This window comes from Python bivittatus, unplaced genomic scaffold (genome assembly GCF_059951505.1).
Source record: "Python bivittatus isolate LINGU-HERP-01145 unplaced genomic scaffold, Pbiv_v1 ctg000310_np1212, whole genome shotgun sequence".
Taxonomy (NCBI): domain Eukaryota; kingdom Metazoa; phylum Chordata; class Lepidosauria; order Squamata; family Pythonidae; genus Python; species Python bivittatus.
In genome coordinates, this window is record NW_028277054.1 from 1,396,323 (window position 1) to 1,418,669 (window position 22,347).

The window sequence follows — 22,347 nt, forward strand, 5'->3', positions numbered from 1 at the left end:
GGAGCGGAACCCGGTGTTGGAAGAAAGGTTTATCTTACCAGGTCCATTTCTGAGCCGGGAGTAAAGACACTGACGAATTGCATGAAGTTAGGAGGTTTATTCTTCACCCAAGAGCAGAAGCAAGGACAGCATGCAGTTAGGTGGGCAGCTGCGCTGGGGCCCCTCCCCACAGTACCTTATATACCTTCTGTTACATTCAAACCCACGTTTAAGATGTCATGACTTTCTGATCCAATCAAAGCCAGTTACCTTGATCCATACTCCTCCCCTTACCCAGGACCCCTCTCTCTGGTGCTGATGAAGGTTCTTCCTTTCTGTATGTAAACTAATTTCTATCACCTTGAGTGTCAACAGCCATATGGAAACTATCCTCCATCACTCTGATTGTCCACCAGGCGCTGTCCTGATTTACATCCCTAAGAAAGGAGGTCAGGACCGCTTATCTTTCTTTGTGAGGGCTCATCTGGAAAGGAAAAGACCATCAGGTCAAGACAGTTTATCTGCTTACAGGAATTGCCATCTTTCCAGTCAGGAAGAGACAAACCATGAGAGCAATTAACGTATCCTTGGGATATTGAAAAGTGTTGAGGGTCACATCCTCAAGAATGCAACCTTTTGATAATCTAAAGTGAAACCAATCACTGTGAGGTTAACCATACCAACAGGAAAGGGAATATTGGCATATTGCTGGGCCTGCTTTTACTTCACGTTATACAAGCAGGTAAAGGTAAATGTTTAAACATCTAAATGTCTAAATATCTAAAAATGTCTAAATTTCCCAACCTTCTAACACCGGGATCCTGGCTTTTTCCTAAGTACCAACAGAAGAGAACTGCGGCAGCAGATGCTGAACTCTTCTTCCTTCGCACACTCTTGCAGCCCGCGGTATTGGGAGGGCAACAGCTTGAAGAAGGAGGGCATAAGCTTCCGGAAACTAAACGCAAAATGTATCCATATCCTGCTAGTGTTAAATCAGTGTTTTCCAAACTTGGCAACTCGAAGATGGGTAGACTTCAGCTCCCAGAATTCCCCAGCCACCATGTGTGTTAAATGCATCTCTTTGCAGATTTAATGGAACGACCTCTGTGGCGTGATAGTTGGCTGGGACGACGAAAATCTGGATGGAAACAAAGGAGGGAGAGCGAAACATTCCAGTTTCGGGGCGGGCCGGCGAGATTCGAACCCGCGAGGACCGGCGTCCGCGGCGGCGCCACCTGATTGGTGAAAAGTAAGGCGGCGGCGGCGCGCGCACGGGCAGGCGGCTTCTGCTTTGGAGGAAAGCCCGTGCCCGAAACGCCTGCCTCTCATTGGCCGCTTCCAGCCGTGATTGACGCGACTCCAGCCAACGGCGGCGCAGCGCCCGTTTCCGCGCGCAGTTTGGGACGGTTACGGGCCGCTGAGCCGCGGTGGCGGCGGAGGCTGAGGGGAAAGGAGGCGCCGGTTGAAAAGCAGGAAGGCCTCGGCGGAAGATGGCCGGCGGGGGAGGAGGCTGCTTCTACCCGCGAACGACGATCTCCAGCACCGAGTCGCCGCCTCTCCTCACCCTGAGGCGAAGGTCGAAGCACCAAGGGCCGGAGGAGGCGGTGAGGGGCGGGGCCAACCCAAGGAGGGGCGGGGCCGCCGCGGTGGGTTGGCTCAAAATGCCGGGGACAAGGGGAGGAGCCTGGGGGCGGCCTGTGGGCGTGGCCCAGGCAAGGATTCCAGAGCTTCAGCTTCTGTAACGTGAACGTGCGTTTCGGGGTCTTTTATGGGTGCGGCCTCGCCCCCCTTTAAATGCTCGATTTCTACGTCTGTATTTTGTGGTTAGGAGTGCCTGGATGGCCTAAACCCGGGTTTCCCAAACTTGGCAGCTTTAAGACCTAGGGACTTCAACGCTGGCTGGGGCATTCTGGGAGTTGAAGTCCACCCATCTTCAAATGGCCAAGGTTGAGAAACCCTGGCGTGAACAATAATGAACAACGATACTGGAGCAAGCTAGAGAGGGTTGCCCCCGGGGTGGGTGGACAGCATTAGCCTTTCTCTTGCTTGCCTGCAAGCCCAGATGGGGCTCTTTGGGCCCCTGGCTGCTGCCCCCCCCCCACCCCTACAGAAGGTTGTCAAATGGGAGCTGGGCTCACGTTGAAAAATTAGTCGGGTCTAATGCTCCCATGGCACTGGGGAAATTGGGGAAAGTGCCACAAAGTCTTCCTTCTTCTTTCGGGCAGGTGACCCTCGAGAGAGTGTTGGGAATAACCGCCCAAACCAGCAACGGTTTAACTTGTGACCCAAACTCGGGACAAATAGCATATCCAACAGGGTGAGTGCTTTGCTATGGGGGATTTAAGCTGTTAGGATCAGGTGCTCCATAGAGCACATTACGTGGATAAGCTTAAAGGGAGGTGGGGGGGTGCAGTATGGATCTGTTTCCAGGTCTTGAGAAACGTCTTTGTATCATAGACCAGGGTTCCTCAACCTCAGCAACTTTAAGACGGGTGGACTTCAACTCCCAGAATTCCCCAGCCAGCTATGCTTTGAGTTGAAGTCCACCCGTCTTAAAGTTGCTGACGTTGAGGAACCCTGTCATAGACCCTTAAACCAAAGTTTATACCAAATTCTGTGGTGACGATGAAATCTTTACGAGAGTTGGGGTGGTATAGTGGTCAAGAGGTTGGACTGACAAGGGGGAGATGCAGGTGTTAATTTAAGTTAATTTATTAGAGTTGGTAGGGCTGCCCGCTCCAGAAGACCGGACGGCTTATGAAATCCGAAGAGCAGTAAAACAATTAAAAACCAGGCAGCCTGGACTAAAACAACTGGAACAACAAACAGGAGGAAAACATGTCAGGGGCCCCACCGGGGGAGAGCAACCGCATTAGCCCCAGGCCTGGGAACAGAGCCAGGTCTAGGGGCCTTCCAGGACCCCAGGAGAACGGGCGCCGTCCCTATCGGGGGAGGGGGAATGCTGTTCCCGAGGGCGGGGGCCGCGAGAGAGGGCACGCTTCCTGGGTCCCACGAGATGGCAGCATTGGACTGAAGGGATCTTTGCTCCCTCCTCAGGCTCAGAAACTCCCTGCTCAGTCACTCTCTCTCAGCCCAGCATATCTTGCAGGGCTGTTGTGGAGAAAAATAAGCTTTGTATTCCATTCCAAATTAAATTATTAGAGGCTCCTTACCTGCGTGTGCCACAGCAGAGAGCCTTCTCTGTGCGACTCTTAGGTCCATATCTCAGCCGTGATGCCCAGAGGAAGGACGTTGTCTGCCACCGACCTTAATTTCATTCCATAACTTATCCCCATGGGAACCAGCCTGGTAAACCACAGGCCTACATGCTCTCTCCCCTGTCACTTTCTCTGGCAGCCATCAAAAGACACTTGGAAGCAGTTCTTTCCATTTTCAGAGAAATGCTAGTTCTCTTCAGGGCCCAAGCAGGGACTGCGGTTAATTTTCACTATGATTTCATTTGAACTGGCCTGTATTGTAAACCACCCTGTATTGGCTTTATTGATAGTTTGTTCAGACAAAGCATAATTTAACTGCGGTTTGACCAAATCCAGCTATGATGCTCCATATAAAAGTTTTTCAGGTTCTTCTTGCCCTGCTGTTCAGTCTTACAGCATTAAGGTGTGACTTGGTGTGTTTGAAAGCAACAGGAGCGTGGCTGCCACACTGATCAGCCTTCGTGTATGAACGTTCCTAAACTTTTTTCTTTCCTTTTGAATCTGGGGGATTTTTTCCCCACGTCAACATTTTGATCTTTTTCTCAGATGCGTAGTTGTGATTTTCAGTCCTCAGAAGAACAAACAAAGGCACATCTTTAATGCGGCCAGGTAATGCATGTTTTTAATTTTCTTAACCTTTCTGAAAGTTTGAGAGTTTTTCCGGGGGTGGGCTGACCAATTAGGTGCACCATGTTGGTAGTGATAGAACAACTGTGATGTTTAATTCCTCCACAATCAATTGATTCACTGGGAAAAAGTGGTGCGGGAAGCATTTTTGTATTTTCCCTACTGTAAAGGCTAATTGTGGGGAAATTGTCAGAAGTATAAAGAGGTATCATTGCATTCATTGGATAAAAAGGTCTGGGAGAGCAATATATCGAACATATGCTATTTCGTTGCCAGCCAGAGAATAGCATATGTATTCTTCTGGTATTCATTTTTATGAAGAAAGAAAATGGGGATTTTTTCTCTTTTTAAGGAAAACTGTGAGTGCTCTGTCTTTCTCGCCTGATGGGAAATACATTGTAACTGGAGAGGTGAGTAACTCTCAAGGCCTTTGTCATAAATCATGCAAATAATCATACCTCTTGCGTACAAAAGTCCGTGTTCATCCTTTGTAGGAATAAAACCTGTTTAGCAACCTCCATCGCTGCAGGCAACACTGTTTTCAAGTTATCACAAAAGCCAAGTGAAAAGATGGTCATGTTGTCTTAAACTTGGCAGCTGCAGGCCATAAAAAAAAATCATTGAAATAAGAAAGAATGGGATTGGTCTGCGAATTTCACGGAAAATTGATGAGACGGAGGTATAAATGCTGTAAGAGTGTTGAAAAATAGTAAGGCTGCAGGAGTAAATTGTGTAATTGGATAAATGTTAAAATAAGGATCATATTTTAAAATCAGCAGAAATGCAGTTGTATTTAAGCTCTTTAATCCTTGGATCAGTCCAACATTTAATATTATATCTTGAAATTCACAAATTATCCTAATCTGTATTTATATGAATCCAGTTTGGTGGATTTGCTTAGGAACTAAGCTATAAACAATTATTTGTAAACCACTGTATAGTATTGTATGTTGCTGGGAGCAGACAAGCCTGGGAGGATTCTTAAACTACGGTATGGTACAGTATTCTAAATCGCAACTCATCACTACAGGTACTAGGGAAAAAAAAACTAAAGGCCCTTTGTTTTATCATGTAAGTTAGTAAAGTTAGCAAAGTAGTTTAAGTAGCAGTGTTAACAAAAATATGTTATGAAATTATCTTTTTGCCTTAGAACCACATACTGTAGATCCATTTTACAGTATTTCCAAAACATTTTGCTGCTAAATATCACATACAGTACAAAGGTTGGGAAGGCTAAAGAGGCAGGGGATGTCCTCAGATAAACGCTGTACCTGTTGATTTCACTTAACAACAGAAGGCAAAATCGGAAGCCCAGTCACAATTCGCTTAATGACTGTGCCAAAAAACAAGGTCATAAGTTGTTTGATACCTCACTTAACGACCACATCGCTTAATGATGGATTTTCCAGTCCCTACTGTGGTCATAACCCGAGGACTACCTGTAGCGAGAATGGCCTATTTAAGAAGTGTTTATGATAAAATGGGAAGAGGTTGCTCAAGGATGAATGTGGATTGAATACAAAAGCGAATGGCCAGCGGGAAAGAAACACATTGAGGTGGGCCAGTAGAGGGAGTGAGTGAGAATCAACTCATGAGACAAGCACATGAGGAAAGAGTGAGGGGATCAAGAGAAACCTACAAGCAGAAGGCAACACAGGAAGCCGTTTGTGGAAGTGGCAGAACCAAGGATAGAAAGGGATGGAGAAGCATGGAGTGGCGTTGTTCTAAATTACATTTAACTATATTTCCTTTGCTTTTCCCATCTCAAGATTTAATTTCTTTGGCTTATTACTTCTTCCTTTTCTTTCTGAACAGCATGATGGGAATGTATGTATATAATATGTAACATATAGCAAAGAGTGATTCGCATAGTCTTTAAGGCCGTTCCTTGGCTGAGTTGACTCGTGCTCAGATGAGTGCCTGCTCCAATCCCCTTCTGGGTTGTCTACCTACAGAACGGGCATCGGCCAGCAGTCCGAGTCTGGGACGTAGAGGAGAAGTCCCAAGTGTCTGAACTTCATGGCCACAAGCACGGCGTGGCCTGTGTGGCCTTCTCTCCCAGTATGAAATACCTTGTGTCCGTGGGATATCCTCATGACATGATAGTGAATGTGTGGGATTGGAAGGTAAGAAAGTCTCCTGCAGGATCCATGGGGAGGCCACATTCACACGTGTCTGGAACATCGGTGTCAGGAGGAGAATCCAGATGTAAAGGACGGAAACAATTCCAGTAGGAGAACTTTAATATGGTTCTCACATCACGCAAGGTCCTAATATGATTGGTTGGGTTTGGCTTAGCTTGTCAAGAGAACCCAGACATTATGGCTTAGCCACCCATTCGTGTTTAGAACAAGCCACAGTGAGCACGACGTGGCGACCCAGCCATCAACGTATTAGCCCAGTTTCAGAATACCTATGTCCCGTGTGCATCTTACAGCAATTGCTGGGTGGCGTTTATTTTCTTCCCCACAGAGTGATACCCTCCTTGCATCCAACAAAGTCTCCTGCAAGGTGATGGCCATCTCCTTCTCAGAGGACAGCTATTTTGTTACGGTTGGGCACCGCCATGTCAAGTTCTGGTTCCTGGATGGCTCCAGGGAAGTCAAGGTAAGCCTTCCTGTATACAACTGGCAATGATGAATTTGATTAATTTACTATATGAAATAAGCCTGTGACGGTTCTTATTCTTTTCATTGCCCAATATTTTTCTTGATAAAACAGAAGCCTTTAAAATGTTAGAAGCTCTTAAAAATAAAAGGAGAATAAATTGCAGAGCAATTTATTTATCTGCATTTCTTAAGTCCTGGAAAGAGATTGCTATTGGCCTGTAGAACCTGGGCCATCTTTCTGTATGCTTCCCTGGACGGAACTCGTGCACGATCTGAGGGTCCTCCTGGAGCCCTGCTTGAAGAGCAGGTGGCAGCTGTGGCAAGGAGGGCCTTCATATGGTGCACCAATTGCACCCATTCCTGGAGCGAGAGGCCCTTCACGCCTGATTCACCTCATGGCTTGATTACTGCAATACGCTTTACACAGAGCTGCCCTTGAAGACCATACAGAAGCTACAGCTGGCCCAGGATGCAGAATAGTTATGGGTACACCTCAATGCACCCACGTGGCATAGCTGTTTTGCAAGCTGCACAGGTTGCCTGTTAGCTTCCGGATGCAATTCAAGGTGCTGATTGTCACCAGTAAAGGCTTCCATCATACAGGGCTCCCCAGCTGCTTCAGCCCATCCAATGAGGTCTGACAGAGTTGGCATGCTTTGGGTCCCATCAGTTCAACACGGGACCCAGAAGGCAGATCTTCTCCGTTGCCACTCCCACCCTCTGAAATATTCTTCCCCCTCAAAGGTTGTAGGATCCAACCTTGCTGGCCTTCAGGAAGGAACTTAAAACCTGGCTCTTCCAGCAAGCTTTGATTTATTCACAGTCCCACTAAGCAGTAGCAATGGTGTAATATATCTGATTTGTCCTTTCCAGCATGGTTGTTTTTAATGTTTTTTTATATTATTATTATTATTATTATTATTATTATTATTATTATTATTACTTTTATCTTGTGTAAGCTGCCCAGAGCCATTGATGAGTAGGTAGCCTTAAAAATCCATTAAAGAAACAAACCTGTGTGATGCACAACAGAGGCTGTGACAAGCACTGCCTGTTACAGATTAAAGAGACTGTTCCACTGGTTGGTCGCTCTGGACTCCTCGGGGAGCTTCACAACAACATCTTCTGTGACGTGGCATGTGGGCAGGGCAAAATGGCCGGCAGCACATTTTGCATTTCCTATTCTGGATTGCTTTGCCAGTTTAATGAGAAGCGTGTCCTGGAAAAATGGATTGATCTGAAGGTAAGAGGGCCATTTTTGTTTCTGGCACAGCTGTTGAATACGTGACGCTTGCTTCTTTAGGATCTCACTTCATATTAACGTTTTTGTTCCCTGTAGGTGACTCTAGCCAATTGCATTTGTGTTAGTGAAGAATTTATTTTCTGCGGCTGTGCTAATGGAACCGTGCGTGTCTTCTATGCACAGAACTTACATTACCTCTCAGATTTGCCAAAGCCCCACTACCTGGGCACCGATGTAGCTACAGAGCGGATACTGAGGTACTGCATTGCTCAGGCTGAGCTGGAAAATGCACAGGCACCCAGTAGACCCAGCACCTCCCCATCCCCCCTTTCTGCTTTCTTCCCTGCCCTTCTGTTCTTCAGAAGGGCCACTGGAGGTTTCAGCAGGTTTTCTTTAATCAAACATAGATCGAATCTCATGGAGTTTTCTTCCTTCAGTTTCCACCTTCGAGCAGCTCTGTCAAAAGGTGTGGGATTTTTCCAGCCACACATGAGGGAAGAGTGTTTCGCAACCGAACCTGCAGCATTTCCTTTTTGTTCCGAGCTACTTTACCTCTCCTCTCTGATCCCCTTTGCCTGTTTTGTAATTCACACTTGGCTGATCTACAGCCTTGTTTCTTTCTGTGGTTTCTTCTTTCAACCCTTGGTGAAAAGAGGCCATCGACCGTCCCATATCTGGCACACTGACTTGTCCAACTGAATATTCAGGTCTTGCATTCCTTTAAAGTGCATCCATTTCTCTTCATACCAGTTTCCCTGTGTAGCTCCTATATACCTCCTCTGTTTTTAGACTTTCTTAGCATTTTTAAAGCACATTTCCTCTCGAACTTCCTTTGTTCTCTGATTCCTGCCATTCTTTTCCTTCAGGTTTTTCAGCCAGGCATCCTCTCCCATCTGGAATTCAAATCCCACCACCCCTGGTGCAAAGGAACGTACAGCTTTTCAGCCTCTTTATAAACTCTGCGAATCAAAGAGCCTTGGGCTTTCCCCAGACAAAGGCATTTTCCTTGAAACACCACCAGAGCAACTAATAGGGTTCCTGGAAGTTGTAATCCAGCACGTTGGATTAAGAAAGGCTGTTTGGGGCTATTGGTTCCCAACTGTGTGGGTACCTACGGCTGAATACTGCTCGCTGGTGGCCTGTTTGCTTCTAGTGTCACAGGCAGACAAAAATGTAGTCAGAAGGCATCGCTTGGAAGCCAGCTCTGGCTCTGCCACCCCAGCCACTGGGAGATGGGGGGCCTGCATGGCTAGGAGGAGGACCGCTAGGGTCTACACAGTCCAGATCCTAGGACCTGGGCAAGGGGACAAGGGGCAGAACCAGGGGGAGGCTCTGCTGCAGCAGTTCTGGATCGGCAGGCAGGTAAATCCTCACAAATGCTAGGCCAGGCTTTTAAAGCGTGATTTCTTGTTTGCATCTTGGGCTAAAGCAACATTTAAAAAACCGCATTATGGCTCGTATCGCGAAGCTACGATAAATCTTCCATACGTTATGTGCTAAATTTTCAGTTGGGCTTGTGCAGCTTATTCTTCTGATCTTGCATCTGCAGTCTAGGTGCAGAGCTTAAGCCCCCTGCAACAGCTACGTAGTGTAAACTTGTAGAAATAAACTAGGAGTTTGGCTGAGTGTTTGTATTCTGATATTAAAAGGAGTGTTTCTCTTACCCCTCCCCCCGCTTTGGTGTTTTCCAGAAGGCCAGATGCCTCCTATCCAGACGCTATTGCTGTAGTCTTTGACCCTCGCCATCACTGGCTCTCTTGTGTATACAAGGATCACAGCGTGTACATTTGGGATGTGAAGAACATTGGTCATGTTGGGAAAGTGTGGTCTGATCTCTTCCACAGCTCCTTCGTGTGGAATGTTGAGGTAAAGGGCTACTTCCATGTGGAAATGAGGGGAACACAGTGCGCAAACTATTTTCCGGGAGTCACTGGGTAAGGTCTGGGTGGCTTCACCAGCAAGTCTCTGAGCTGGAAGGGAGGCCCTCTGCTTCCTGGAGCAGGTCTCCCTTGTCTTCAGAGCTCAGCTCCTTTGATTCTGTGACAAGGACAGTCGCGTCAGCAGGGATGAAAAGAAGCCAGTCCCTGTGCGGCTGATATTCCCACTTGCTCTCTTGTACTACGGGCTACGTCTTAGGTTTATCCTGAATTTGAAGACCACCGAGGCTGTTTGCCCCCAGGATCTTTTCTAACGTGTTCATCAGACAACACTATACGGTTTTGGAACTTGGAAAATGACATGCCTGGACATTTTAAGAAAAACGCCTACAGCGATGTAAGTTTCTTGTCTTTGTTACAAGGCCAATCCAGGGTTGACTTCTTGCCAGATTGGCTCACTCCATTGATGAGGCTGAGTGTATTTCAAGGGCTGGAAGACATGCTGAAGATAATCACTTGTTAAAACTTGTCCCTCTTATTTTCTTTTTGATTGGCTTTCTTTTAAAATGGTATAACATATTATTTCCTTCCTGAAGAACTTGCTGAAAGTTGTGTATGTGGAAAAGAACACTCAGTATTTGCAAGATGCAACAAATTTGCCAGATCGAAACGATAACGTTGGCTACCTTGACGTGAAATCCGGTGTCCGGGTGATGCAGATTAGCCCCGATGGTCAGCACTTGGCCTCTGGGGACAGAGCTGGAAATCTGAGGTGGGTCTTGGATCTGATCTGCTCCTTCCACTCCTTGCAGCTCCCACTTATGCTCATCTATCCCCTGTGGCATATTCCACGTTTGGATAACATTTTAGAACTGATTGGGCCAAGACTATGTGTATCTGACACTCCCAGCCGACCAAGGCATCGACTAGTCCCTCGAACAAGTAGATCATTATATGGGAATCGATGCCCATAAAATCTCACTGGCGTACTTGTTGATTTTGCTCTCTTGCCAATTCAGCTTTGCAAATGCCTGTCCATCACAGCGACAGGTATGAGAAGTGGATGTGGCTGACTGATAGGTTTTTGTATTTCTGATTCTGCACACCATGCCCTCTTAGAAATACCAAACTTGGGTTCCAATAACTTAACTTTTAAACATTTAAAAATTGTGTTTTGTCTTGCAGGATACATGAGCTAAAATTTATGGTAGAGGTGATGAAAGTTGAGGCCCACGATTCAGAAGTTCTCTGCTTAGAATATTCCAAGCCAGAAATGGGTAGGTTTTTAAATCTGGAAATTTGCGCAGCTGAAATTTTATAAGTTATGTTGTGTGTGCATACCCACACATGCATATACACACACCGCTGCCTCGGTCTCCCGAACTCTTCTCTTGTTGCAATTCTTGGGGCTGTTTCTGAGCAGCTTTAACTCATTTGAAAGAAATGCAGTTGAAGTTGCTTTCCGCTGCTCGTAGGGTTGGCGCTCTTGGCCTCAGCAAGTCGAGATCGGCTGATTCACGTGTTGAACGTGGGGAGCAACTATAAACTAGAACAGACTTTGGATGACCATTCCTCAGCTATAACAGCAGTCAAGTTCACTGGTAAGCCTGCACAATAACTTTTCTGGAAGCCGCTTCTTAAGAAAACTTGGTACAGGGTCCTGTGAAAACCTATTTCTTAAATCATTCTGATAATATCTTTCAGCCTTTCTCAGACCATGTTGGCTAGAGGTCACAGGAGCTGATGCCCATAATGAAAAGGATGAAATTTATTTTAAGGATTAGGGTGAAGCGTAAATCTAGAAAATAATTATGAAAGATAAATTCAATGAACATTAGAAGGCTCATCTGTTTGACATTTTTTTCATCAACTTCCCCCCCCCAATAGGAAATGACCATATTCAGATGATTAGCTGTGGAGCTGACAAAAGCATCTATTTTCGCAGCGCGCAAAAGGTTCTTATAATTATTTATTATTGTATTGCATTGCATTATACTGTATTATATTAATACGTAATTATAATTCTTAGCTGGAGTGCCGTTTGGGCAGAAATGCAGGATATAAGTAGTAGAGTTGGTTGGGCTGTGTCTAAATCAAATAAATTCAATTAAACATAAGTGATTGGTTTACTCAGTTTTGTGGCCTGTGGGGTTACGATGGCCATTCGTTTCAGGCTAATTTAAGGAGGTTGACAAAACTTTCCTGCGCAAATTTATCCAAACAGCTGCTGGTCAGGGAGGACTTCCATGCTAGGATATAGTCTGTCACTGACCCCAAGATGCTGGGGGTAGCTTATCTGTGCACTTCTCCAAGGAATCTGGATGGGCGCTACAGAACCCAGCTTCTGTCTGATCCAGCCAGGTTGCTTTTGTATTCTTACGGCTTCTCTTTGTTCAGAAGCCTATTGCTAATTTTCTCCTTTCTGTACTGAAGTAGCCTTTCCCTCCCCTGCCATCACTGTGTATAGATTCACTCTGCTTATATCCTGTATGGGCTGATTATATAGGTCAGTTGGTTCCCAGCTGAAGCCTGACCCATCTGGAGGTCAGGTGGTGGGGAGGTGGTTACCAATAGTTTTAAGACGCTGGATCACAATTCCCACCCGACCTTAGAGGATCTGGTTCCTCACTCCAGGTCGGAGATGGAATTAATTTTATCCGATCTCACCATGTTGCTGAGAAAACCACTTTGTACGACATGGATGTTGATATAACTCAGAAGTACGTTGCAGTGGCCTGCCAGGACAGAAATGTCAGGTGAGGTGTTCTACCGTTCTCCTCACCCTCTCGAATTGCAGCATTTTAGGTCATCCACAGAATTTTAATTCCTGAAACCAACCCTGAGTGGAGAAACTGAGAGAGGCAGGCATTGGCTTTCCCCTCCCCTCTCATGAAACTTTCCCCGGGCCAGGAATTGGACTGCAGTCTTTGGGGAGAAAGAAACTTGTGGTGGGGAAGACTTCCATCGGGGGTGCAGTGGAGACCTCAGGCCAGGGTTTCTCAACTTTGGCTGCTTGACGACGTGTGGGCTTCAACTCCTCATGAGAGGAATGGCGTGTTCTGAATGAGCCTGACCTGCCTGTAACACCTCTGCCCTGAGCCAACAAGATTCTGCACACTCTCACATGAGCTTAATTTCCATCCTCCAGGATATACAACACTGTCAGTGGGAAGCAGAAGGGGTGCTACAAAGGGGCACAAGGTGATGATGGATCCCTGCTGAAGGTAAAGGAGCCACATAGAAAAATATGTTTTCCCCATGCAGAATCCGAGTTTGGTCATTGCTCGCAATTAGACACTTTTTCCAGAATAATGTCTCAAAGAGGCTTGGAAAGATCAAGTATTGGGATAACTGTCACTTGGCCAGTAACAGCAATTGGCAGAGAAGAGACTGTTTGAAGGCATCTTGTTTCTGACCCCTCTGTAGGTCCAGTTTGACCCTTCTGGAACATTCCTGGCCACTAGTTGCTCCGATAAGAGCATTTCCATCATTGACTTCCACTCTGGAGAATGTGTTGCCAAAATGTTTGGGCACTCAGGTTTGTTGGCCATGCTGCTATTTGGGGTTTCTCTTAATTTTCCAAAAAACATGTCCCTGTCTCGCTTTGCTTGCTTCCTCTTAGTTGTGTTATAAACTTGCGTGTCGATTGCAGGAGGCAAATTCCAAAAAATATTCCTATGTCGAGAGACAGTCCCTGTGAAACTGATAGGCTTCTTAACTCTGTGAGGAAGCATGTCACAGTTTCTCATTCATCTTCCCCTGATATTTGGTGCCCTATAGTTGGGTTGAACTTCAACTCCCATCATTCCTGGCCCTCATGGAGGCTGAGGAAGATTTCTTAGGTTATCCAGCAAAAATATTAGGACAGCAGAGACACGTGATGGCTATTCCAGTGCTTTGCGCGTGCTCAGAGGTCTGTCAGGTGAATAAAAGTAATACAATCGATACCAAGAAGACAGTTCGTTTACATTAATCAAGTGGAACAGTGCAATAATTCGTGTCTTTTATATTGCAGAAGTTGTTACAGCGATGAAATTTACCTTTGATTGCAAACATTTGATCACCGTCTCAGGAGACAGGTGGGCAATCTGACCTCTCCAAGGTGCGTGTGCGGCTTGCGAGATTCCAGACTCATTCAGGAAGGCAGGACGGTGGGAGAGTTAATGCACATCTGGCTTGTGGCCAGCTTTAAGGGGAACCAACCTCTGGATGAGGCTCTCTGTGGCCGTGGGGCGCCTTCAGGTCTAGGCTGGAAAGAGCAGCAAGCGTGCCCCACACCTGCAGGTGTCAGTATTTTAACAGCTCTCGTCCTTCTCCTCTTCAGTTGCATCTTTATATGGCACCTGAGCCCTGAAATTACCAGTTGCATGAAGCAGCACTTGAGGGAGCTGGATCAGATCCAGGAGCAGCAGGAAGCCAGGGGCTCTGCATGGTCTCATCATGGCAGGTACTGGACCAGCCCGATCTCTTTAGTCAGGGGGACGTGCAGAAACTCTGCCATGGCTGGGTAAAGAAAGGGATGCTTTGAACTTTTGTCTTTAGGCTGGAAACTTTTGTGGCTGTGCCAAGTGGTACGGTCTCCTGCAGGGGCCTGGTTGATTCTGACATGGAAGAGGAGGAGGAGGAGGAGGAGGGAGAAGAGGAAGAATCAGCTCTTCAGACTCCAGTTAAAGATGACCTAGATACAGGTATGCATTGGGGCAGGGCACACCCGTATTATCTAAGGTAGCAATAAAGGAGGGCTGAAGGTGGGGAGGTGGACTGAGACCATCCCAACCTGCACGCTGCTAAAAAGACATGGATTCCTTATTGCATTGCCTTCCCTTACCTGGACCCCCCAGATATATCAGGGCTGCAGTTTGGGGAGCTGCAACCTCAACTGATTTGGAATTGATAAGCTGGGCAAAACTACTGCAGCATCTTTGAATCTCTTAATCTCTTAAGAGAATCTCTTAAGAATTTAGAAGTGTCTTTTTTTCTCTTTCCCTCTGTTTTCCTAATAAATCTTACTGAAGGAAACATTGTTGGATAATATCAGGAACACTGAGAATCTATCATTTGTTTTAACTTTCTCTTTTTGTAAAAAAAGACAACTCCTCCTCCCTTGTCCTAGTTGTTATGGAGCACAACTTCTTAGACAGGTTGTGTAAACTTTCACACTTACGTTTCTGTAGGTTTGATTATTAGGTGCTCAAAGGGGGATTCCCTGTATAGAATGTGTAGCCTCGCAGTCTGTCCATCCATCCATCCATCCATCCTAATGCCGTCTTTGTCTTTCTTCATGCTGCTTTCCAGCTCCGGTTTGTGTCCTTTCCAATGGCAAACTGCCCATGTGGGCAAAGAGACTGGTAGGTGGTGTGTGATTGCCTCCTGCTCCACGGAGGGCAAGGAGATCTAGATTTCTGGGGAGGGAAGAGAGCATGGCTAGTAGGAAGAAGGGGAGATGTGCTTCTTGGGCTACTCCCGTGCTTGCTGTTCTTTCATTGCCTCAGCCAGCCTTCCCCAACCTGGTGCTCTCCAGTGGGGCTGAACTTCCCTTTATGCATTGGGGAGGGTAGGAATTGAAGTCTCACCTGATCGGAGGAATCTGGCTTCCACCCATGCGCATTTTTGTTGTCTATTTTCCGGCTGAGCGGGGCAGTCAAAGCCAGGGCTTTGAAATCCCTCTCTCCGGATGTCTTTTTCTGTTTCCTTCCCAGCTCGGGGAAGCAGATCATTCAGACAGCAACCCGTTTCACGCCAGAGTGAGCTACCAGCCACAAGGGCGCTGGGCTGAGCGTGCCGACAAAGAACCAATTAAAACCATCCTGGATGCAGACCTTAGTTACTTCACCCCGGTTCAAAACACCAGCATGGCTGACTCTGACCTGGAGCCACAGAGTCTGGACCAGCTGCTTTTAGAGGTGCTTCCTTTGTAGAAAGTATTGGAGGGGCATTTGTTTGGCTTGACTGAGTGCCGGTGTGGCTGATCCCCATTCCTTCTTTGCCTGAGATAGCAAGACCTTTGGATCCTGTTAGGGGTTTTCTTAATATGGTGTAGAACACAGACCCAAAGACTGCATTTGTTTTTCACACACAAAAACTGTTTTATTGTGCAAAATTAAACCAACCCTCCCTCCCTCCCTCCCTTCCTTCTAAAGTTAATGCTAATTTTATGCTTGTTTCTATTTTCCTACCTATCCTATTCTACTGTCTTCCTACTACTATACGTTTACAACTATTTCTATCATTATTTAATCTGCAATTTCTATCTCTATGTCTATATTCCTATCTCTGTGTTTTGTGGCACTACGTTTTCCTGTCTTAACTATTTTTTAGCTCTTTAAATCTTTCCTTTTCCCCAGGTCTTCAGCTCTTGTAGCCAATCTCAGTCCATTTGCATGTGAAAACCCTTTACTGTGTAGACTTGTGAATGGGCTTTCCTCTCCCCCCCCCCTGCCCCCGCCCCCAGTGCTCACAGTCCTCTGTTTCTGGAGCTGGTTTGTGGAACTCTGCCCCTGGGCTGCTGTGCACAGTGGGCTTGCTCGGGTTTGCAGACTCTGGTCGGGCTCCTTTGCTGCCCGTCTCTCAGCTCTGCCTCTCAGCTGGCCTTGCAAATCCAAGAACTGCGGTTTCCTCCCGCTGCCTGAAGACTGCTCGTTTTTGGGTCGGAGGTTTCTCTTTCCCACTTCTCTGCTATTTTCCTGGCTTGACTCCACACACTCACCCAGCCACCCAGATGCTTACTTTCGCTTCCCTTTTATGAGACAAACCCTCCCCTGGAGGAGAAGGTGGGGCTGTTTTAACCCTCTTTCCCAAGCAGCACCAAAACTCTGGATCGCAGGAGGGAAAAGAAATGCCTGTTCACTCCCAGGGGTGAGTTTACTCTTCCACAGATCCAGGAAGGAAAGGCTGAACTGAAAAGTCCCACTTTTCCAGAGTGGGACTCAGTCCAGAGCAGATTCATGGGGGGTCTCCAAGTCTTCCTTTCACAGAAACTGCAGTGAGCCCCCCCCCCCCACTCCCCTCTGGATTGGAGAGAATTTAGTCGGTCCTGTAGGGTGGGATTTACCACCTCAGCTCATGTGGCTCTTCTTCCTTTCAGCTGGCCTTGCAAAGAAGGTTATCCATGGATTAGCCTTCCAAACTGCCTCTTCCAGGTTTCATCCCACCCAAACCTGTGACTGGAGGCAGCAGCAAAGGCTGCCCTGCTGGAAAATGGAGTACTTGAGGGAGCAAATGGCTGCCTTGCACCCCTCTGGATAGCCAGCAGGTTTTACAGACAACCAGCTTCATTTCTGAGTCTGTGCATAATGCCCCACTAGTTGAATTGATCAGAGCTTATCACTTATGCCATCCACAGTCTGTACTTATCCTGGAGCCCCCTTAATATCAAAGTCATGAGAAGGAGTGAACTAAAGGAAGGCGGGGGAATGTTTTTGCTTGGCCTGCAGGCTGAGAGTTCTCCCAGCAATCTCACCGAAGACTTCAAGCAGCCAGGTCTGTCTTCTGACGAAGAGGCAGCTCGGGAAGTTGAGGCCAGTGGGACCACCCTCTGTGTCTCACAGGCAGACAGTAGCCCTTCTTTCGGGGAGAGGTTCGTTTCTCCTGATTCTTAAGCGTGCGTTCTTGGGAAAAAATCCCAGGGACCCTGCCCTGCTGCCTGTTGAGCAGACAGTCCTAGACTCAAGCCACAGGCTGCCCAAGAGGCTTGGTTCTTCGGCCTGTTGCGTGCTGCTCTTTGAGCCAAGGAGGGCCAGAGGCTGCAGGGTCTGCATTGTCCTGACCTATTGAGCCCTCACCTCTCGAGTTCTGCCTGAAACCTGAATGGATAGGCATGCCGTGAAGAAGCACCCGCACTCTTGTCTCTTGTTTTCAAAGGACAGTCCATCAGCCTGTGTTTGAGGAGGAAGCTTCAAGCCCCAAAGAGAAGGTGCCTGAGAAAATCTGCTCTCTGACTTCCTTGGATTCTGATGTATCTGTTTCTGGGCACCAACAGGAGGGTAAGCTTCCTGAAGAGGCCTCACTGGTGCCTGATGGCTCTCCAGCTTGTACCAGACCAAACGGATTGTTGTGCTAGGGCTACTGTTTGTCCTAGAACTCCTGCAATGTACAACCCGGGTCAAAAGAGCCTTCTTCAGTCTGGTGCCCTCCAGGTGTGAACTTCAACTCCCACAATTCCTTAGCTATCTTGGCCATTGCTAAGAATTCTGGGACCTGCTCCACCTTTTTGGAGGACGCCCAAGTTGAGAAAAGCGATCTTAAGTGGCCATAGAAGAGGGATCACTTTTTCTGTGCCGGTGATGGATTAACACCAAGCCTCTCTTGGTCTTTTCCACTCCCCTCTGAAAAATTGGGAGAAAGAGGAGGGGAACCTGTGGGCTGAATTGTCATCCATCCTGAAAGGATTGTCGTTCAAGGGTTAGGGAGAAGGGAAGGAGGAGAAACAGGGCCACTTCACAGCCCATGTTGATGGAGGAGGAAGACAGTTGGCAGGAGGGATATCAAGGAAGAGTGGTTGAAACAGGACCTAGGAGCCCATCCCAGCACCCTCTGCTACCTGGCTGCAGAGTGCTGGAGCCTTTGTTTTCTGCTGTTCCTCTTGGCTTTGCACAGTAGAAGCAGAAGCAGAGTTGGCCGACCTCAACAAGAACTTCTCGCAGAACAGCTCGCTGCCCCAGACTCCAGAGCAGGAGAAATACCTCAGGCACCACTTTGAAACCCTGGCTGGTGCCCCTGTTGAAGGTAACTTGCAGCCAGGCTCAAGGGTGGGTTTTTAGGCAGGGGACTGGGCTTGGGAGGGGTGAAGAATCAACCAGCCAAGGCGGCCCATGGGGACAGGGCCACTGCAAGGCCGTTTGTCAGTATCTGCCTGTCTATCAGCTGCATATGCCGTCCCTACCAGAGACGCAGGGCCTCTCATGATGGCCTACAGTCCAAGGCCAACAAGCACTACAAGCAGCCAATGCCATCCCAACTTGAAACTGGACCTGAGAGTTGTCAGCCCCAACATGTCACCCCCTCGCCCTCTTCCAGAACCAGAGGGGCCAACCCCAAGCCTCAAGAGGCAAGCTGGGACAGCCATGTTTTCAGAACCCCTCCTCCTTAACTTCATGCCAGGGGTGGGGGCATCTTCAGCATATCTTTTCGGCTCGCCTATGCCAAGCAGCCAGATTCCATGCGGAGGAGACAGTCCTGCAGGTAACAAGATGCTCCTAGTCCAGAGCAGGCCCTGCCTCCCCGGTCCAGAGAACCAAGAGAGAACCAGTCCTTTCTCTTGGTTTCTGCCTATGCCCAGGGTGCCAGGGACTCATACAGGCTCTCTGCTTCCCCTTTTGTGTGCAGAAAAATTTGACAGTTGTATAAAGGATCTGCAGCCGTTTGAAGATGGCGATGAAGGGGGAAGCCCCTTCCTGAACCCTCGTCTGAGCATTTCTGCCCGGTTTCTCTCTCGCTGCCAGAGGAATTGCAGGTTGGGTCTTTCTGTTCCTCTCACCCCTCTGTTTGTGGAGAAGCTTCATCTGAAAACCTGTCCTGAGACTGTTCTCTTTGACACAGGTTTGCTGCTTCATTCTTCCCAAGGGTCCGTCCGCTTGCGCAGGCAGCCACCGCCGAACACGTGGCAGAGAACAGCATGCCACTCAGTGATTCCAAGATATTCAAGGCACGTTGTGTTGCATTCATTTGTGGGAGCAAATCTTTTAATTGCCACCTACAGACTCCTTGTACAGCAATTAGATGATTGGCAGAGTGAATAGTTTGAATGCTGATATTCCCCGGATTAATTCCTTCAGTTCCAGATTAAATCTGTTAATGCTGCTGGGAAAGTTCTAGCTCTGCCTGAGATCTTAGAGAACTTTTTTTTTTTTTTAATTTAGAACGAGAGAAAATAACTACATACCTTGGATTCAGACTTCCATGACTGGGGTGAAAGGGACATCTTCACAAAGTTTACATTATTTGAAAACATTTTAACAGTTATGACTTCCCCCAAATAGCTCTGGGAACATTTTGTGAATGCCGTAGAGTATCTTATCTTCCAGCTTCCTGCACAAAAGCTGGTGGGTGTTTTAGGACCAAGAAAGGGCTTGAAAGTATGTTCTCAGACCTCTTGAAATAATAAAGTCAGCCGTGGAATAAGAAGCCCCAACAAACATTCCTGACTTGATAGGGAAATGAAGATGCTGACATAAAGCACTCAGAACCCACTCAGTTGCTAACTAATGCTCTGTGAAACAACTGATTTTAGAAATGTCCAGCAGAAATTCACTCTGAGATGAAAGAGAACCTTGATGCCAAAACATCCTGTGCTTCAGGTAAGAAAGTTGACTCAACAAACAGATACATAGTTTGGGCAACCCATTTTTTCTTTTCTTGGGATCAATGGGGTTGATCCTGTCACTTGGGCTTGCCTTGCAGCTGAACTGCCAGTTGAGACGATCAGTTGGAGCAATTGGCCTTCCCTCTGAGCTAGAAAGAGTGCTGTCAATTCCAATTTCTTCTTTTTGCCCACCCTTGGTAAATCTCCAACCATGGAAATCTTTTTTTCCCCCCCTTCCATCTTGTTCTCAGAAATTCAGGTTCTCGTTAAAAACATTGAAATGAGCTTGCAGCCTTTGTGCACCAAATTTCAGGAGATTCTGCAACTATACGATAAGGTAAGGGGTGAGGCCTGCAGTCCTATATCCCATTACTTAAAATGGAAGGTTGGAGTTTTCTCTGATGGGCTTGCCGTGTTCCTAAAACGTCCTTTGGGTTAGAGTCTAAGATGCTGCTGTTATCATCTCTCCTGTCTGGGGTCTCCACAGGGTGTGATCAAAAAAATAAAGGCCGCAGCGCACGTTGAAAAAAGTGGAACTTCGGTCGCGCGGCCATCTTGACCACATCCTGCGGACACCTCTGCTCCCATCCCTACTCCAATTGCTTTTTATTGATTTATTTTTTATGATGCTGCGGGGAAGAGGGGTGAGAAATTCCTCGCCTTGCACTGGGACAGTCAGATGGCAGTGGCAGAATTCCTACCGAAAGTGTTCCAATTTTGCTGTGCAGGTGGCTTCCTGGCATGAAACAACCGAGGAGGAGCTCTCCCATGTGAAGCACAAGCTGGTCAGCACTTTCTGCTGGATGAAGAGCGAGTTGGCTGCGAGAGACATCAAAGATAATGCAGACGCAGCCACCACCATGGACACCTCGTCCTTGTGGCTGAGGTGCCTCCAGGACAGTGAGGCACACGCCCTCCTGAAGCATTACTCTGACTCGCTGCTGAACATGGTCCAGAAGAAGCTGGAGGAACCAAAGAAAACAGCCATTGCTTGAACTGCCCCATTCCTGCACTTCCATCCCCATCAACCTTTGTTGCGCAAGGATGTTTGTCTCTGTGTAACTCCTGAGGAGTTGGCCATTTGGCGAGAGGACTGATTCATGTTTTACCTTTAGCACTTTGTTTGCATCCATAGGAAAAGTTAAAAGGTTTACCCACAAACACTGACATTTTGGTCAGGTTTTAAAGCCTCCTTTTATGAAGATTTTTTTAATAAGAATAAAGGAAGAGGAGCAGATGAAATTCAGAAGGGTGTACTGAAATTCTCCTATGGTGCTGTTTGTCCTTGTATTGCAGCACTGCTTTGTAACTGTTGACTATTTTTTAAGGTTCTGTTTATAATAAAATATTATTGGATTTAAGAGAGATGTGCAGACTGAATTTACTGGTCATGAGCCCCAGTGACAGAACTTCCAGAGAGGCAGCTGTGTTCTCCTGTTTCAACCGAGTTTCTTTGCACCCTAAAAATTAACAAAATTATCGTGACATCAATTTTAAATCAGTTTATGGTCCATCATAATTTGCTCACTAAAATTAAACAGGCAAGCTCTGTGCATGTGTTTATTTTTAAAACGTTAGCTGAAAGCGAGGTTTTATGTTTTTCAACCTATCACGCCAAACCAGCATTTTTCCTGATCCTTCTAGCTAATCTCTTGTATCACATTTCTTTATTCTCCATGGAGCTGAAGCAACCCAGGCAAGTGCAGACATCTCATTTTCCCTTTAATCAGGTACTGTTGACCAGAGGCGGAACCCTTCCTAAAATAGGAATTTGGCTTGCTAAATGAATTGTATAATTATGTTCTCATGTAGCAAAACCATGCCAGCCTTGAATAGCTGAAACAGCACCACCCTTACAACAGAATGAGATATTGGCAGATTAAGGAGGGCCCCCAAAACATTGAAAACGTTCAGGAAGGATTATAAAAAAGGGTCTCTCCAAAACGGATGAGTTGCATGTCATTGCCGGGAGATATAAAATGATGCTTATTAGCACAAAACATCCTGATTTCAGATTTTCACCACTGGGATCTGATTGGTGACTGATCAAAGAAGCGTTCATGGGCTCGACAAATACTCAGTCAAAGTGTTGCTTTTTCCATAATTATTAAAAAGATACTTTCCACAATAATAAGGGTCCTTAAGAAATGGATCTGAAATAAAAGTATCGTAACAGCTTTTGGCAAAATTAGGATGAGCCACTCATCTTGGACTATGGTGTTAGTACTCAGGAAGGATGTTGTAGAGCAGTGTTTTTCAAACTTGGCCACTTTACGATCTGTGGACTTCAACTCCTAGAATTCCCCAGCCAGCCATGCTGGCTGGGGAATTCTGGGAGTTGAAATCCATACATCTAAAAGTAGCCAAGGTTGAGAAACACTGTTCTAGAGTTAAGGATGAGGCAGGATTGCACTCCTGTAGAAGTTGGTTCAAGGAAGTTCCCTCTGGGAAACGGGGCTGGATTTGATGCAGTACTAACATGCTTATGATCAAG

General features: G+C 46.8%; 1 protein-coding gene across 7 annotated transcripts; it reads left to right on the forward strand.

Annotated features, from left to right (window-relative positions):
- Window positions 1-1,243: 1,243 nt before the first annotated feature.
- Window positions 1,244-21,223, forward strand: WDR62 (WD repeat domain 62). Of its 7 annotated transcripts, none has more exons than XM_088139745.1 (32): window positions 1,244-1,583; window positions 2,205-2,296; window positions 3,744-3,806; window positions 4,177-4,234; window positions 5,780-5,950; window positions 6,297-6,431; window positions 7,494-7,676; window positions 7,773-7,933; window positions 8,543-8,779; window positions 9,368-9,542; window positions 9,813-9,950; window positions 10,150-10,325; window positions 10,739-10,830; window positions 11,029-11,154; window positions 11,441-11,508; window positions 12,188-12,309; window positions 12,702-12,777; window positions 12,980-13,091; window positions 13,569-13,632; window positions 13,878-14,000; window positions 14,096-14,241; window positions 14,849-14,901; window positions 15,253-15,456; window positions 16,987-17,129; window positions 17,414-17,535; window positions 18,149-18,277; window positions 18,569-18,733; window positions 18,878-19,004; window positions 19,091-19,196; window positions 19,782-19,848; window positions 20,105-20,190; window positions 20,582-21,223. In XM_088139745.1, the coding sequence occupies exons 1-32, from the start codon at window positions 1,470-1,472 to the stop codon at window positions 20,846-20,848; spliced, it is 4,101 nt and encodes a 1,366-aa protein (XP_087995871.1). In that variant the 5' UTR covers window positions 1,244-1,469; the 3' UTR covers window positions 20,849-21,223. The 7 variants fall into 7 exon arrangements, with proteins under 7 accessions (XP_087995871.1, XP_087995872.1, XP_087995877.1 ...); XM_088139746.1 differs by having other exon boundaries at window positions 18,152-18,277; XM_088139748.1 differs by lacking the exon at window positions 18,569-18,733 and having other exon boundaries at window positions 1,245-1,583; window positions 18,152-18,277; window positions 20,582-21,222.
- The last annotated feature ends 1,124 nt before the right edge of the window (window positions 21,224-22,347 follow it).